This window comes from Rattus norvegicus, chromosome 13 (genome assembly GCF_021556685.1).
Source record: "Rattus norvegicus strain SHRSP/BbbUtx chromosome 13, alternate assembly SHRSP_T2T, whole genome shotgun sequence".
NCBI lineage: Eukaryota > Metazoa > Chordata > Mammalia > Rodentia > Muridae > Rattus > Rattus norvegicus.
Window position 1 is genome coordinate 98,966,967 of NC_141546.1, and position 12,998 is coordinate 98,979,964.

The following is a 12,998-nucleotide window of genomic DNA, read 5'->3' on the forward strand; positions in this document are numbered from 1 at the left end:
AGATATGTACACAACAACACATACACATGCATGTATATGTGAATACACACCAACACATGTTTACATACAAACTCATACACACAAACGTGTAGGCACATAAGTGCAAATACAGATACGAATACAGACAAATGCACACATATACAAACATTACACACATCAATACACACGAACACCTGCACCAGGGCTGCAGATGGCTCAGTGGTTAAGGGCAGTTGCTGTTTTTGCAGGGAACCTGGCTTCACTCCCCGGCACCCTCATGGTAGCCACAACTCCTGTTCCAGGGGACTGATACTGTCCTCCTGGCTCCCACGGGCACTGCACACACACACACGGTGCACAGACACTAGAACAGGCTCACACATATATGGAGAAGTAAAAATAGCTTTAAAAAAGAAACACATAGGGGTTGGGGATTTAGCTCAGTGGTAGAGCGCTTGCCTAGGAAGCGCAAGGCCCTGGGTTCGGTCCCCAGCTCTGAAAAAAAAGAACCAAAAAAAAAAAAAAAAAAAAAAAGAAACACATGCAAACACACATACACATACAAAACATAAACACACATACGTGTGCACACGCATAAAACATACTGCGTCATAACACTGCATATGGCTTACAAACACAGTCACTTGAATACATTTCAGCGTCCTGGTGTCCAAAGGGGGATTGTTTCCAGCACCCCCTCCAGAATCCCGAATCCTCATAAATGAAATGGCGTGGCACTGTCTCCTCATCTGCGCATACATCCCTACATACCTGAGGTCATCTCTAGTTCTTCTATGTCACAAAACGGAATGTAAACAGTCAGTAAAGTTACACTGTTTCCTTCAGAAAATAATACCCAAGAGGCGTATAGTTCAGTACTGACGTCTCCCCCCAAATTTAAAAACATTTTTTAAAAAAGACATAGTGTGTGTGTGTGTGTGTGTGTGGTGTGTGTGTGTGTATGTGTGTGGTGTGGTGTGTGTGTGTATGTGTATGATGTGGTGTGTGTGTGTGTGTGTGGTGTGTGTGTATGTGTGTGGTGTGGTGTGTGGTGTGTGTGTGTGTGTGTGGTGTGTGGTGTGTGTGTGTGTGGTGTGGTGTGGTGTGTGTGTGTATGTGTGTGGTGTGGTGTGTGTGTGAATGTGTGTGGTGTGGTGTGTGGTGTATGTGTGTGTGTGTGGTGTGTGGTGTGTGTGTATGTGTGTGGTGTGGTGTGTGTGTGAATGATGTGTGTGGTGTGGTGTGTGGTGTGTGGTGTGTGTGTGTGTGGTGTGGTGTGGTGTGGTGTGTGGTGTGTGTATGTGTGTGGTGTGGTGTGTGTGTGTATGTGTATGGTGTGGTGTGGTGTGTGGTGTGTGTGGTGTGTGTGTGTGTGTGTATGTGTGTGGTGTGGTGTGGTGTGTGTGTATGTGTATGGTGTGGTGTGTGGTGTGTGGTGTGTGGTGTGTGTGTGTGTGTGTGTGTGGTGTGTGGTGTGTGGTGTGTGTGTATGTGTGTGGTGTGGTGTGGTGTGTGTGTGTATGTGTATGTGTATGGTGTGGTGTGTGGTGTGGTGTGTGTGTGAATGATGTGTGTGGTGTGGTGTGTGGTGTGTGGTGTGTGTGTGTGTGGTGTGGTGTGGTGTGGTGTGTGGTGTGTGTATGTGTGTGGTGTGGTGTGTGTGTGTATGTGTATGGTGTGGTGTGGTGTGTGGTGTGTGTGTGTGTGGTGTGTGTGTGTGTGTATGTGTGTGGTGTGGTGTGGTGTGTGTGTATGTGTATGGTGTGGTGTGTGGTGTGTGGTGTGTGGTGTGTGTGTGTGTGTGTGTGGTGTGTGGTGTGTGGTGTGTGTGTATGTGTGTGGTGTGGTGTGGTGTGTGTGTGTATGTGTATGTGTATGGTGTGGTGTGTGGTGTGTGTGTGTGTGTGTGTGTGTGTGTGTGTGTACACATGTGGGTGGCTGGGGTGCGGTCCCTGCATTTACATACAGACACCAGAAGAGGGCTTCAGAGCCCGCAGAGCACAGTTACAGGTGTTTGTGAGAGGCCAGCCTTGCTGCACAGATGTCCTAATGATTACACAACCAACGCTTTTAACCACTGATTATTCTCCCCAGACATCAAATCATGTTTTGTCTGGAGTCTGTCTATGAAGGGCTGGTTGTACACATATAGTCACATATGCACAGATCGCGGGATTACATCCTATAGGAGGCTGCATAGCTTCTGTCTGGTGTTGAGTGCTAACACCCTGAATATGACAAGGAACAGCAGGCAGTGAGAGGGTGACAAGACAGAGAACCCACGACCAATCAGAGAGAGAGAGAGATCAGCTTCTGTGTGTACAGCTCCCCCAGCCCCAGACCCTGTCTCTGTAAGGACACACTAGCCTGGATTACGTGAGAATCCGATTCAAGCATCAGCACAACCTCCTGCATTTGCGTTTTCAAGTGTCTGCAACTCCAGTTCATCAGGATGCCAGGGTATCGTGCCTTGGGGGTAGGACATTTACAGCACCTTGAATTCCATAGCTACAGATGTAATACCACACAGCACACACTTACACGGATCTACATTATTTATTTATTAATTAAAAAGTGATTTAGGAGCCTGGCACGAGGTCCCAGGCCTGTAATTTCAGACCAAGGGGGATATGGGCACAGATTCAAGAATTCCATGAGTCGGTCACCCTTGGCTACACAGTGAGTTGAAGGCTAGCCTAGGCTACGTGGAGGCTCTGTCTCAGAAAGAACAAAATCTGAGGTCCATCTCTTAAAGGTTTGTGCCTGACCTGCTGAGACCCACTGATAAATAGTACAATCGTTGGTCTGGGTCTCCAGAATCAGGGGGCATTTGAAGATGGGCCTCTCAACAGATGCCCCATAAACCAGCAACAGCATCTACACCTAACTATGTTCCTTATGAGCTGACGCCAACCAGGTGAGGCCGGATGGGTGTGTAGAGGTGCATATGAGGAAGGCCTGAGCTGATTAGCTGGTGGCTTTGACTCCCTCGGGGCCTGAGAAGGTCTTAAGTTTCTGCAGAGGGCAGAGCAAGAGCAGACGGGAGCACTACCTAGTCTCCCCTTCTGCAACTGGCTATGACATCATGATCCACTCCATATTCAAAGGCAAACTAGGTCCTCCCTCAGGCCTATAGGAATTATTGAGCAAAGCACAATTCATAGCCCAGTATCAACTGCCACCTCCCACCCAGTATGACCAGAGCTACAATACGGAGGTCTCCACAGATGCCCTGAGTCCCCAGTCACCCTCCAAGAAACTGCTTCTGGTGGGAATACACGCCATGTTCCAAGCGATCAGTTGGCCCAGGAGCAATGTGAGCTTTGTAAAAGCCAAGGTCACACCATGTGACAAATGGTGTTCAAACAGTGGAACTGCAGGGAAGCATGTGACAAACCTCCCGCTGGAGGGTGACCAGTGCTGCGCCTGTCTGGAAGGGAAAGGGCCCGGTGTCTGCGCTCCTTTCACCACACGAGGGCGCTGCAGCCACAGGCATGTGAGCCAATGGCAGCTTGGGGGGGCCAAGGCTCTCCGACCTTGCTCCAAACGACAATGAATTCAACATTCTAAGCTATTTGTCTGTGGAATTCTGCACTGTGGCTATCACAGAAAGCCAGCGACCTTGACATGCTCAGTTAGGGGGTCTCAGCTCAACTAGGTCACCCGTTCTACAGGCCAAGTGCAGGGATCCTTAGCGATTTATCTGGCTTCCTAAGATCTGTCCTTAACGCCTAATTCTAACTCTGACTATGTCTTGTTAACGGCTTTATTAGGCATCCATTCTCATCTGATCATTGTTCACATTTTGGTTCAAGAGCGCTACTACTTTGAAAACAGCTACGCTTAAGTTTAAATCCAATGGCCGATTCGGTTCCTAAAGGAAAAGAGTAGGTTTTAAATAACTCAAAAATTGAATGCATCATGGATGAGTTTAATACTCACTAGACATAACGCAAAGAAATGCACTATCCAGCGAGATTCCAGGGACTCCACAAACGTGGGAACCGTTAGACGTGCCTAGTGCGCCCCCTGCTGGTTGAAAAGCCCAGCTGCATTCTGACAAAATCGGGCCCCTAGTCAAGGCGAGGAGGAATTTGAGTTGCAAGAAGAGAGAGAAAAGGGAAGAGAAATGGTCAAGGAGAAAGGGGGGAAATACTCTGTGTTACAGGTTACACTCTGTGCAGTGGCATTGAGAATTTCTTTATTGTTATTAATTTTTTAACTGTGTGCTGGGATTCTGCGTGTGTATCTGTGCATGCGGTGCTAGAGGAAGCCCACCCAAAGATAGCATTGTGTCCCCAGGCACTGGGATTGGAGATAGCTTTGAGCCACCATGTATGTGCTGGGAACCAGATCTGGGTCCTCTGTGAGGGCAGCCAGTGTGCTAATCGCTGAGCCACCTCTCCAGCCCATCCTGGGAATTTTCTGCCAGGCTGTGTAGTTTGTAAATAGGAAAGCTAAGATGACTGGCTTTCCACCATAAGCAAGACCCTAAGAGAAAGGCAACATATGGGCTGGGGGCAGGGAGGGAACCACACACAAACAGAACAGGGAAGGGTGAGAGGAAAGGTGGGACTCCCAAGCACGGTGAGAGGCAGAGGGTCTCAGTGGGGCCAGGGGGAGCTGGCCATTAGGACACAGATAAAGAGAGAGGTCTCAGGGTTGGGGATTTAGCTGGGTTCAGTCCCCAGCTCCAAGAGAGAGAGAGAGGGGGGGGGGGGGTCTCAGATAAGACCAAGATAGCAGGCAATGGATCTCGTGGCTGGGAAGTAGGCCAGGTCCGCACTGTTGTGTTAGAACAGCTCAGAATCTGCCCAGCTGTAGTGCCTGAAGCTTTTAGCAAGTTTAACGGCCTCCGTGTCGTTAATCAGAGCAAGGGTGGGCACAAAAAACCCTTACTTTTACACCCTCCTCTTCCCTTCTCCCCTGTCTGTGAACAGACATGGTGATACGTACATCTCACCATATAAAACATGCTATACCTATGCTCAATCATAATGCATGTGTGCACTGGCCAGAAAGGCGGTGTACATCACGGGACAACAAAAGCCAAGGTGGGGTCTTCCCACCAGCGGCTGGTATTTAAGAGCGCCACAGAGAGCAGGGAAACATGGAAAAGAGAGACACAAGAGCAGCCGGCTGAGCGGAGTCTACGCTGGGAAAGGGCCATGAGAGACCTGCGAGCCAGTTCAGGTTCTCCAGTGCACACGCTGGGCACTGCTCCACCATGGAGTCATACACCCAGCCAGCATGCGGCACTTCAAGATTACTTCTATAAAATAAAGAAATAGCTTTATCTGCCAAAGTTTCTGCCATAGACCATTTCAAAAGCTCCCTGTGCCCCTGGTTTCTGACTCTGTTATTACCCTTACAGCATAACCGCCTGCCCCCTGCACAACCCAGGTGTGTACGGTTCTAATCTGTACTGAACGACCTGTTTCACTATTGCACAGTTCTAATTTTCTTGACTACCGCGAAAACGCACACACACACACGCGCGCGCGCGCGCGCGCGCGCACACACACACACGCACGCACGCACCAAGATAATTGAAAGAAGAAAGGCTTGTCTTTAAAGGGAGGCTGGAGAGATGTCTCCGTGGTTACCAGCATCGCCTGCTCTTACAGAGGACCTAGGTTCAGTTCCCAGCAGCCACATGGTAGTTCACAATCATCTGTAAGTCCAGTTCCAGGGGACCTGGCACCCCCTCTGGCTTCCACAAGTACTGCATGCATCTGTAAACAGATTTTTAAGGAAGACACCCTCAGAGACAAAGGTCTAGAAATGAGGATTTGCCCAAATGCTACCTCTGCCTGTTAGAATGGGCAAAGCTGGTGAGGTCAAGGTCCTCTCATTCTTCCTCAGCCCTGGCCTCGGCACTGAGTAGTGAGGCCGGGACTCAGCACAGCTGCCTGGCTTTAAAACATCTCCCACCCAAGTGCTCACCAGGGCTGACCCTGCTTAGCTTCTTTGATCAGATGAGGCTGGGCACTGAGGCTGGATAGAGCACTTGCCCAGGATGCGTCCAGCCAGGGTTTGCTTCCCAGAACGTCACAAAAGGCACACCTGCAATCCCCAACATGACAAGTTCAGAGTTCTCATCAACGACACAGGGAGTTTGAGGCCAAACAACAAACAAACAATCAAGCTCCTTCTCTAGAAGTTTGTAGAAACAGCCCCTGCCACGTGACAGAGAACACACTGAGATTTGTCTGCCTTTCCCCACCCCCAACCCCTGCTCTTTCAACACAGAGTGAGGACTTACGTAAAGAGAATGCCCCATTAAAACATCTCAAGTTCAGCTCAGGACAGTGAGCAAAGTCCAGGGGACACAGAGCCCCTCGCTTGCCAGAGGCAGAGATAAGCAGCAAACATTGGTCTTTAAAACTTCATCACTCTGTAATCCAGAAGTCAAACGCACCACACCGGCCCAGGCCTTTTAAGACCGGCTCCATCCTCGAACTCCCCACAGAGAAAGTCCACTCCACTCTGCACCACAAGCTGCGAAGGTCCCACAAGGCATCCCTACTCCATAGTTTATGATAAACAATGCCCGGACTTTTGCATCACACTTAGGCCTGATGTGTTTTTTTATTAGTTGAGGATTAAATATGCATTTAATCACTCTGCATTAGTATTTGAAAGGGTTGTGACAGCAGGAGGTGGACAGGTCAGCACATCGAACCCTTCACGCCTGGGCTTCCTCGCTTGACTGGGACTAAATCAGCAAGGGCTCACTGTTTCACAGTAAGGAGTTTGTTAAAAACATGCATGGAGGGGCTGGGGATTTAGCTCAGTGGTAGAGCGCTTGCCTAGGAAGCGCAAGGCCCTGGGTTCGGTCCCCAGCTCCAAAAAAAAGAACAAAAAAAAAAATGCATGGCTATAGAATTTTCTAGAAAAATCACAATGTCATATCTTATTTAGTATTTCTGGAAGCCCATCATAATTCAGAAATGTAACAGCTAAACAGCTTATTTTTTAATATTAAAACAAAACAAACAAAAAACCCCTGCACATCCAAATGGCCCCAGAAAAGGGCTATGCTTATATTAGTCTTAGGTTAAGTTTGACAGGTTACAGAAATCAAGACTTCTACAGCCAGTGATGACATCATCTTGTCTTCTTCCATTGGCTAAATCAAAATTAGTACCAAAACAACGTCTTAGAAAACAAATAAAAAATATTTTATTTTTGTCCTAGTTAGCATTCTGTCACCTTGCCTATAAAAATCAGATCAGCCTGTAGACACGCCTGTGGAGGACTGTCTGGTTATTAACTGAGGTAGGAGGGCCCAGCCCACTGTAGGAAGCACCATTCCCTACACAGGGAAACCTGGGCTGCACAAGGTTAACGGATCATAAGCCAGAAAGTGAGCAAACCAGCAAACAGCGTTTCTCTGTGCCTTCTGTTTCAAGTTCTTACTGAGTTCCTGCCTTGACTCCTCTCAATCAGGGACCGTCACCCAAAAGTGTGACCCAGATAAACCCTTTCCTGTTCCTACTTGCTTTTAGTCAGTAGTTTTTATTACAGCAACAGAGACTAAACTGGAACAGTGCCTAAAGTAAAACTTCCCCAAAATAACAGGCAAATTACAAGGCACCGACAGTAGAACTTTTACTTCATGGGATGATTCCTAGGCCAGTTTGGTCAGGTCCGGTGTTAAAAGGCACCCTGTTTCAGCAGTCCTGGTACTTGAATCCGAGGCCTGGTGCATGCCAGGTAAGTGTTCTCTCTGCCTGACCTACCTCCCCAGCCCTCTTTTCATTTTTAATTTTCTCTAATTGATTTACTTTTATTTTGAGATATGTGACTCACTCGTATGTGTGTCACATTCATGCCTGGAGCCCGGACAGGTCAGAGGTTGAGTTATGGGGGGCTGAGAGGTACCGTGTGAGTATTGAGAACCAAACCCAGGTCCTTTGCAAGAGGAGCAAGTACTCTTAGCCGTGAGCCATTTCTCCAGTCCCTCATTTTTAATTCTGAGTCAGGGTCTCACACTGCAGTCTAGGCAGACCTTGAACTCACTCTGTAGTCCAGGCTGATCTTGAACTTGAGATCTCCTGCCTCCCTCTCAAGTGGCAGGCCTGTGCCATCAGGCTCAGCTAATAACATGCATTCTTAACACGGAATGTCAGACTCCTTGATATTTAACAAGTGTTTTAAGAATGGCTCCTTCAGGCTGGAGAGATGGCTCAGTGGTTAAGAGCACTGACTGCTCTTCCAGAGGTCCTGAGTTCAATTCCCAGCAACCACATGGTGGCTCACAACCATCTGTAATGAGATCTGATGCCCTCTTCTGGTGTGTCTGAACAGCTACAGTGTACTTAATATAATAAATAAATCTTTTTTTTAAAAAGGGCTCCTTCATCATAAACACTCTAACAGGCAATGTGGAATCTCAGACAGGGAGAATAAGCAGGAGGACCAGGAATCAAATGAAGCTTCAGGTCCAGGCCCCTTTTGCATCAGATCATTCAAAGTCCTGCATGCAATTTTGGCTTTGTTTTTCTTAAAGTGTCCCCAACACACACACACACACACACACACACACACACACACACACACACACACACACACACACACACACCTCTCAGGTCCCATCTAATCTAGGTTTAACCTGAGTAGAGTAGGGTTCCTCTCCAGTAGCCCCTCTTTTTTCTTACCTTCATGACCGCCATGCCCTCCCCCAGTGGCTTTCCTGGCTCCACTGACTGGTGAGTGGCCTGTGAGATGTGAGACATTGTCAGCACAGCTGTGGAATCACCTGGCGGCTGCTGCTGTGGATTGTGGGTAAGACCTGAGGAGGCTCTGAGTTGAGACCGTGATGATGGAATACAGCACTGGGATTCTGCCTCCTCCCAGCTGCTGGTTGCACTCCTGAGAGGGAGACAGGCTACTGCACATTCTAGCACTTTCTGGAACACTGCAGCCATTCACTACACCTCTGCTACATGGATGCCAGCCACAACAGCTTCCCTGTTCAGACACCAGCAGCTTCTTAACAGCCACACCCTAAAAATCAAATTCCTAGGACAGTAGCCTCCCGAGACTCCCGATCCAGCCACCTCCATCGGTCCTCCAGTGCCCCTGGAATTCTGAAATGCTTCAAGGCCTCTTTGCTCCACCTTCTCATGCTTCTACACCTCCTATCTGTCTGATTTCCCAACCCACACATAGAACAAGCCAGGACACAAAGGCATAGCATTGCTTCTTGGGAGCCAAATCAAACACCCCCCACTCACAAGCCCCCCTTCTCCAGGCACTTAGCAGTCTCAACTCAATCCAAAATCACCTGAAGGAGGCTCAACAACAGTAGTTTACATTGGCCTCCAGGCGGGCCTGGGGGACTATTTTCATTGCTCTAACCATCATGGGAAGATCCAGCCCACTGCAGGAGGCACCATTCCGCAGGTCTGAAGCCCTGGACTGTGTAAAAGTAGAGAGAGCTAGCAGAGCATTAAGCTCGCGTGCACACACTCTATGCTACTGACGGTGCAGGCGACGATCAAGTTTCTTTAATACTTCCTCATATTTGTTAAATTAAAAGACTTGGTCCTCTGTTATGGGCTAGGCACTGTGACACTGTGACTCAGATCCTGATTCGGTTCCTTTTCCACACTCACAAACTTTGCAAACCCTTCCTCCCTTAAGGTGTTTTTGTTTGTTTGTTTGTTTGTTTGTTTGTTTTTCAGCAACAGAAATGAAAGTAGGACACCACTTGTAAGCACCCATCCATCTTATAAACACTCACACTGAAGCACTTCTCAGCTGGACTGGGGACCGTTGTCACAGTGCCACGCAGCTTGTCCCCAGAGGCCCTCTTTTCATCTCTGTGCCCAGGATCTGAGACACAGTGCCTAGCCCATAATAGATGACCAAGTTTTTGTTTTCTTCTTTAAAGACTTATTTAATGTTCATGAGTACACTATCACTCTCTTCAGACACACCAGAAGAGAGCATCGGATCCCATTACAGATGGTTGTGAGCCACCATGTGGTTGCTAAGAATTGAACTCAGGACCTCTGGAAGAGCAGTCAGTGCTCTTAACCACTGAGCCATCTCTCCAGCCCCCTTGCCCAAGTTTTAACTTAACAAATATGAGAAGGAATCAAAGAAACTTAATAGTAAATTGTATGGACAGCTGGTATGGTTTGAATTCGAGCTGCTCACACCCACAGACACATGGGTAGGAACACTTGGTCCCTCCCTGGAGGTGTTGCTTGTGGCTGTGGGACCTTTAGAAGGTGGCACATAGATAAAGGAAGGGTGTCACTAGGGGTCCGGCCTTGACGTTTTTAACCCAGTCCCACTTCCTGTCCACTATCTGCTGAGTGCAGACGAGATATGACCAGTCAGCTTCCTGCTCCTGCCACCAGGCCATCAAGGCCAGGATGGGCTCTATCCTTCCAGAACTGCAAACCAGAATAAACCCCTTCTCCCTTTGGGGGTATTTTATGATAGCAGCCAAAAAGTAAGACAGCTGGAGAGTGTCAGTTAACAGACACGTTATACATATACTACTGTTTTTAAATTGTCAAATTGTGTGGACAGTGACTATACTGACTGGGTTTGTGTGTCAACTTGACACAAGCTAGAGTTATCACAGCCTCAGTTAAGGAAATGCCGCTATGACACCCAGCTGTAAGGCATTTTCTCAATTAGTGATCAAAGGGGGAGGGCCCAGCCCATTGTGGGTGGTGCCATCCCTGAGCTGGTAGCCATGGATTCTATAAGAGAGCAAGCTGAGCAAGCCAGGGGAAGCAAGCCAGTAAGTAACATCCCTCCATGGCCTCTGCATCAGCTCCTGCTCCCTGACCTGCTTGAGTTCCAGTCCTGACTTCCTTTGGTGATGAATAGCAATGTGGAAGTGTAAGCTGAATAAACCCTTTCCTCCCCAACCTGCTTCTTGGTCATGATGTTTGTGCAGGAGTAGAAACCCTGACTAAGATAGTGACTTAACTGGCTTAAATCAGCTCTTTGCAAAGGTTTATGGGAAAGCAGTGCTTCTCAACCTTCCTAATGCTGTCACCCATTAATGCAGTTTCTCCTGTTCTGGTGACCCCTAACCAGAAAATTATTTTCATTGCTTCTTCGTAACTGTAATTTTGCTACAGTTATGAATCATAATGTAAATATTTTTGGAGATCTCTCTTTGCTAAGGGGTTGAGACCTACAGGTTGAGAACCACTGCACCATGGGGACCCACAAATAAGGGCACATTCTACTCATACAGAAGGACCCATGGGAGCCAAGAGCTGAGATGCTTAAGAGCTTCTCCTCTGGGTGCTAACCACTCAGGTCTCCTCACCCCGGGGGGGTACACTGGTACACTCACCCCAGGTCCACAGAGGCAGGAAGCAAGCCTTGTGCTGCTCCTCCAGCTCTTCCCCCACCTGCTGGGCAGAGTTGGGGAACTCTGCATCCTTTCTTATATAAAGGGGATAAGACTTCAAAGGGTCAAGGGAGAGCTCAGTATAAAGCCATTCATTAGTTCAGGGCCTCACACCCAATTAAAGGCACTCAGAAAGCATACCCCTCTCTTCCCCAGGCCCAGCACAACTGCAGAAGCTTCTCCTGACCATGCAACACCCCGCTGGGTGTGTTCACCAGAGGCTTTGATTGACTGCCCCTTTCAGGCTGCAGTGAATGAAGAGTGGAACTCGGACACGGCAATGCCTGTCAAGGGGCACTGCCATGGATGGAGCTCCTGTACCTTCACCGCCTATACTTGGGAACCTGGAACTGAAATCTTGGCACACACTCCTGGGTGATACAAGGGAGAAGGAGGGCTGTCCTCTTTATCTTCCTTTCCTTTCGCCTTGGCGATAGCACAGTCTCCGCTGCGCGCTGGAATGTCGTGTGCTCTGCAGCCCTAGCATGAGAATGTGGACAGCGCCCCCTGGAGGCCTGGAGGCCATTAGGGGGCCAAAGCAACCATAGAGAAGTTAGGGAAAGGAGTCTGTCTCCCCACCACCTTCACTGGGGAATCTGGTTATTGCAAGAGCTCGGTTTGCACCAACTCTGAGCGCAGCACATCTGAGTTCGACGGCCGCGTCAGTGGCACCTTACCTCCTCGAAAGCTTCGCAGCCTGACACCACGATGTTCGGCCTGAAATACTCCATCTTCACTTTCTTCTGCAGCCTGGTGTTGAGATCCACTAAGGAGGCTTCAGAAATCAGGTGGATAGGGCTGCAGTCTGGGTAGGCGACCTGTCGCGGAACACAGCACCGTCAGGCCTCCCCAGTGGCATTGTTCCCTCCAGAGCCCAGCAGAGTCCAGAAAGAAACCCTCTCAAGTGTGGAAGGGGAGGGCAGTATGCAGGAGAGGGAGGTCGGGGCTTGTAGACAGGATTGAAACGTGGCTTCTATCCGGTCCCTGGACAGGTAGCAGCTTGCGCTGCCTCCTGTTATTTTATTTAATTATGTATTTATTTGACACAGCCTTGGATGCCCTAGACTTTATTATGTAGACCGGGTTGTGCTTGAACTCACGGAGAGCCACCTGATTCTACCTCAGGAATGACAGGAGTAAAGGTGTGCACCACTGCATCTGCTGCGATTCGCCAGCCTGCTCTACTTCCGGATCACAGGGAGGTCTGCTGCCAATCCGGAATGTTCTAGTAACAATTTCATCAACACCACCCAATCACTCAAAACCTACTGATTACCCATAGATACCCGACACTGTTCTAGGTGGGGGACAGCGCCCCCTGGAGTAACCAAGGCAGATAAATGATATCATTAATAATCTTACTGTATTGAGAGGAGAATCCCTGAGCTACTTGTGTCTTAAAATGTGACTCATTATTGTTTTCTCTAGCAGGAAGTGACCTTCCTGTCCTTGAAATAGCTGTCCCCAACACAGGCGGTGAAGGCAGCCTGGAGGGTCTGCATCAGGAGAGGCACATTTAGTTCCAGAATCTCCTTTCCTCTCTAGTCCAGAAAAAAAAAAAAAAAAAAAAAAAAAAAGCCTTTAGTCCAGGCTGGCCTTGAATTCACAGCAATCCTCCTGTCGCAGC

General features: G+C 48.6%; 1 protein-coding gene and 1 long non-coding RNA gene across 3 annotated transcripts in view; both read right to left on the bottom strand.

Moving 5' to 3' along the window:
* The window catches only part of Mtarc2 (mitochondrial amidoxime reducing component 2), a 34,432-nt gene that overhangs the window by 10,976 nt on the left and 10,458 nt on the right, over positions 1-12,998 (bottom strand). For both annotated transcript variants that reach the window (NM_001433851.1, NM_134410.3), the window contains exon 4: positions 12,049-12,189. In NM_001433851.1, the coding sequence (NP_001420780.1) occupies positions 12,049-12,189 (141 nt within the window). The remainder of the gene's footprint in view (positions 1-12,048; positions 12,190-12,998) is intronic.
* LOC148001859 (uncharacterized) lies at positions 4,201-9,881 on the bottom strand. The gene is made up of 3 exons (XR_015635753.1): positions 8,643-9,881; positions 5,926-6,045; positions 4,201-5,714 (listed from the first exon to the last, which is right to left on the bottom strand). It is a non-coding gene; the product is annotated as an uncharacterized LOC148001859 (long non-coding RNA).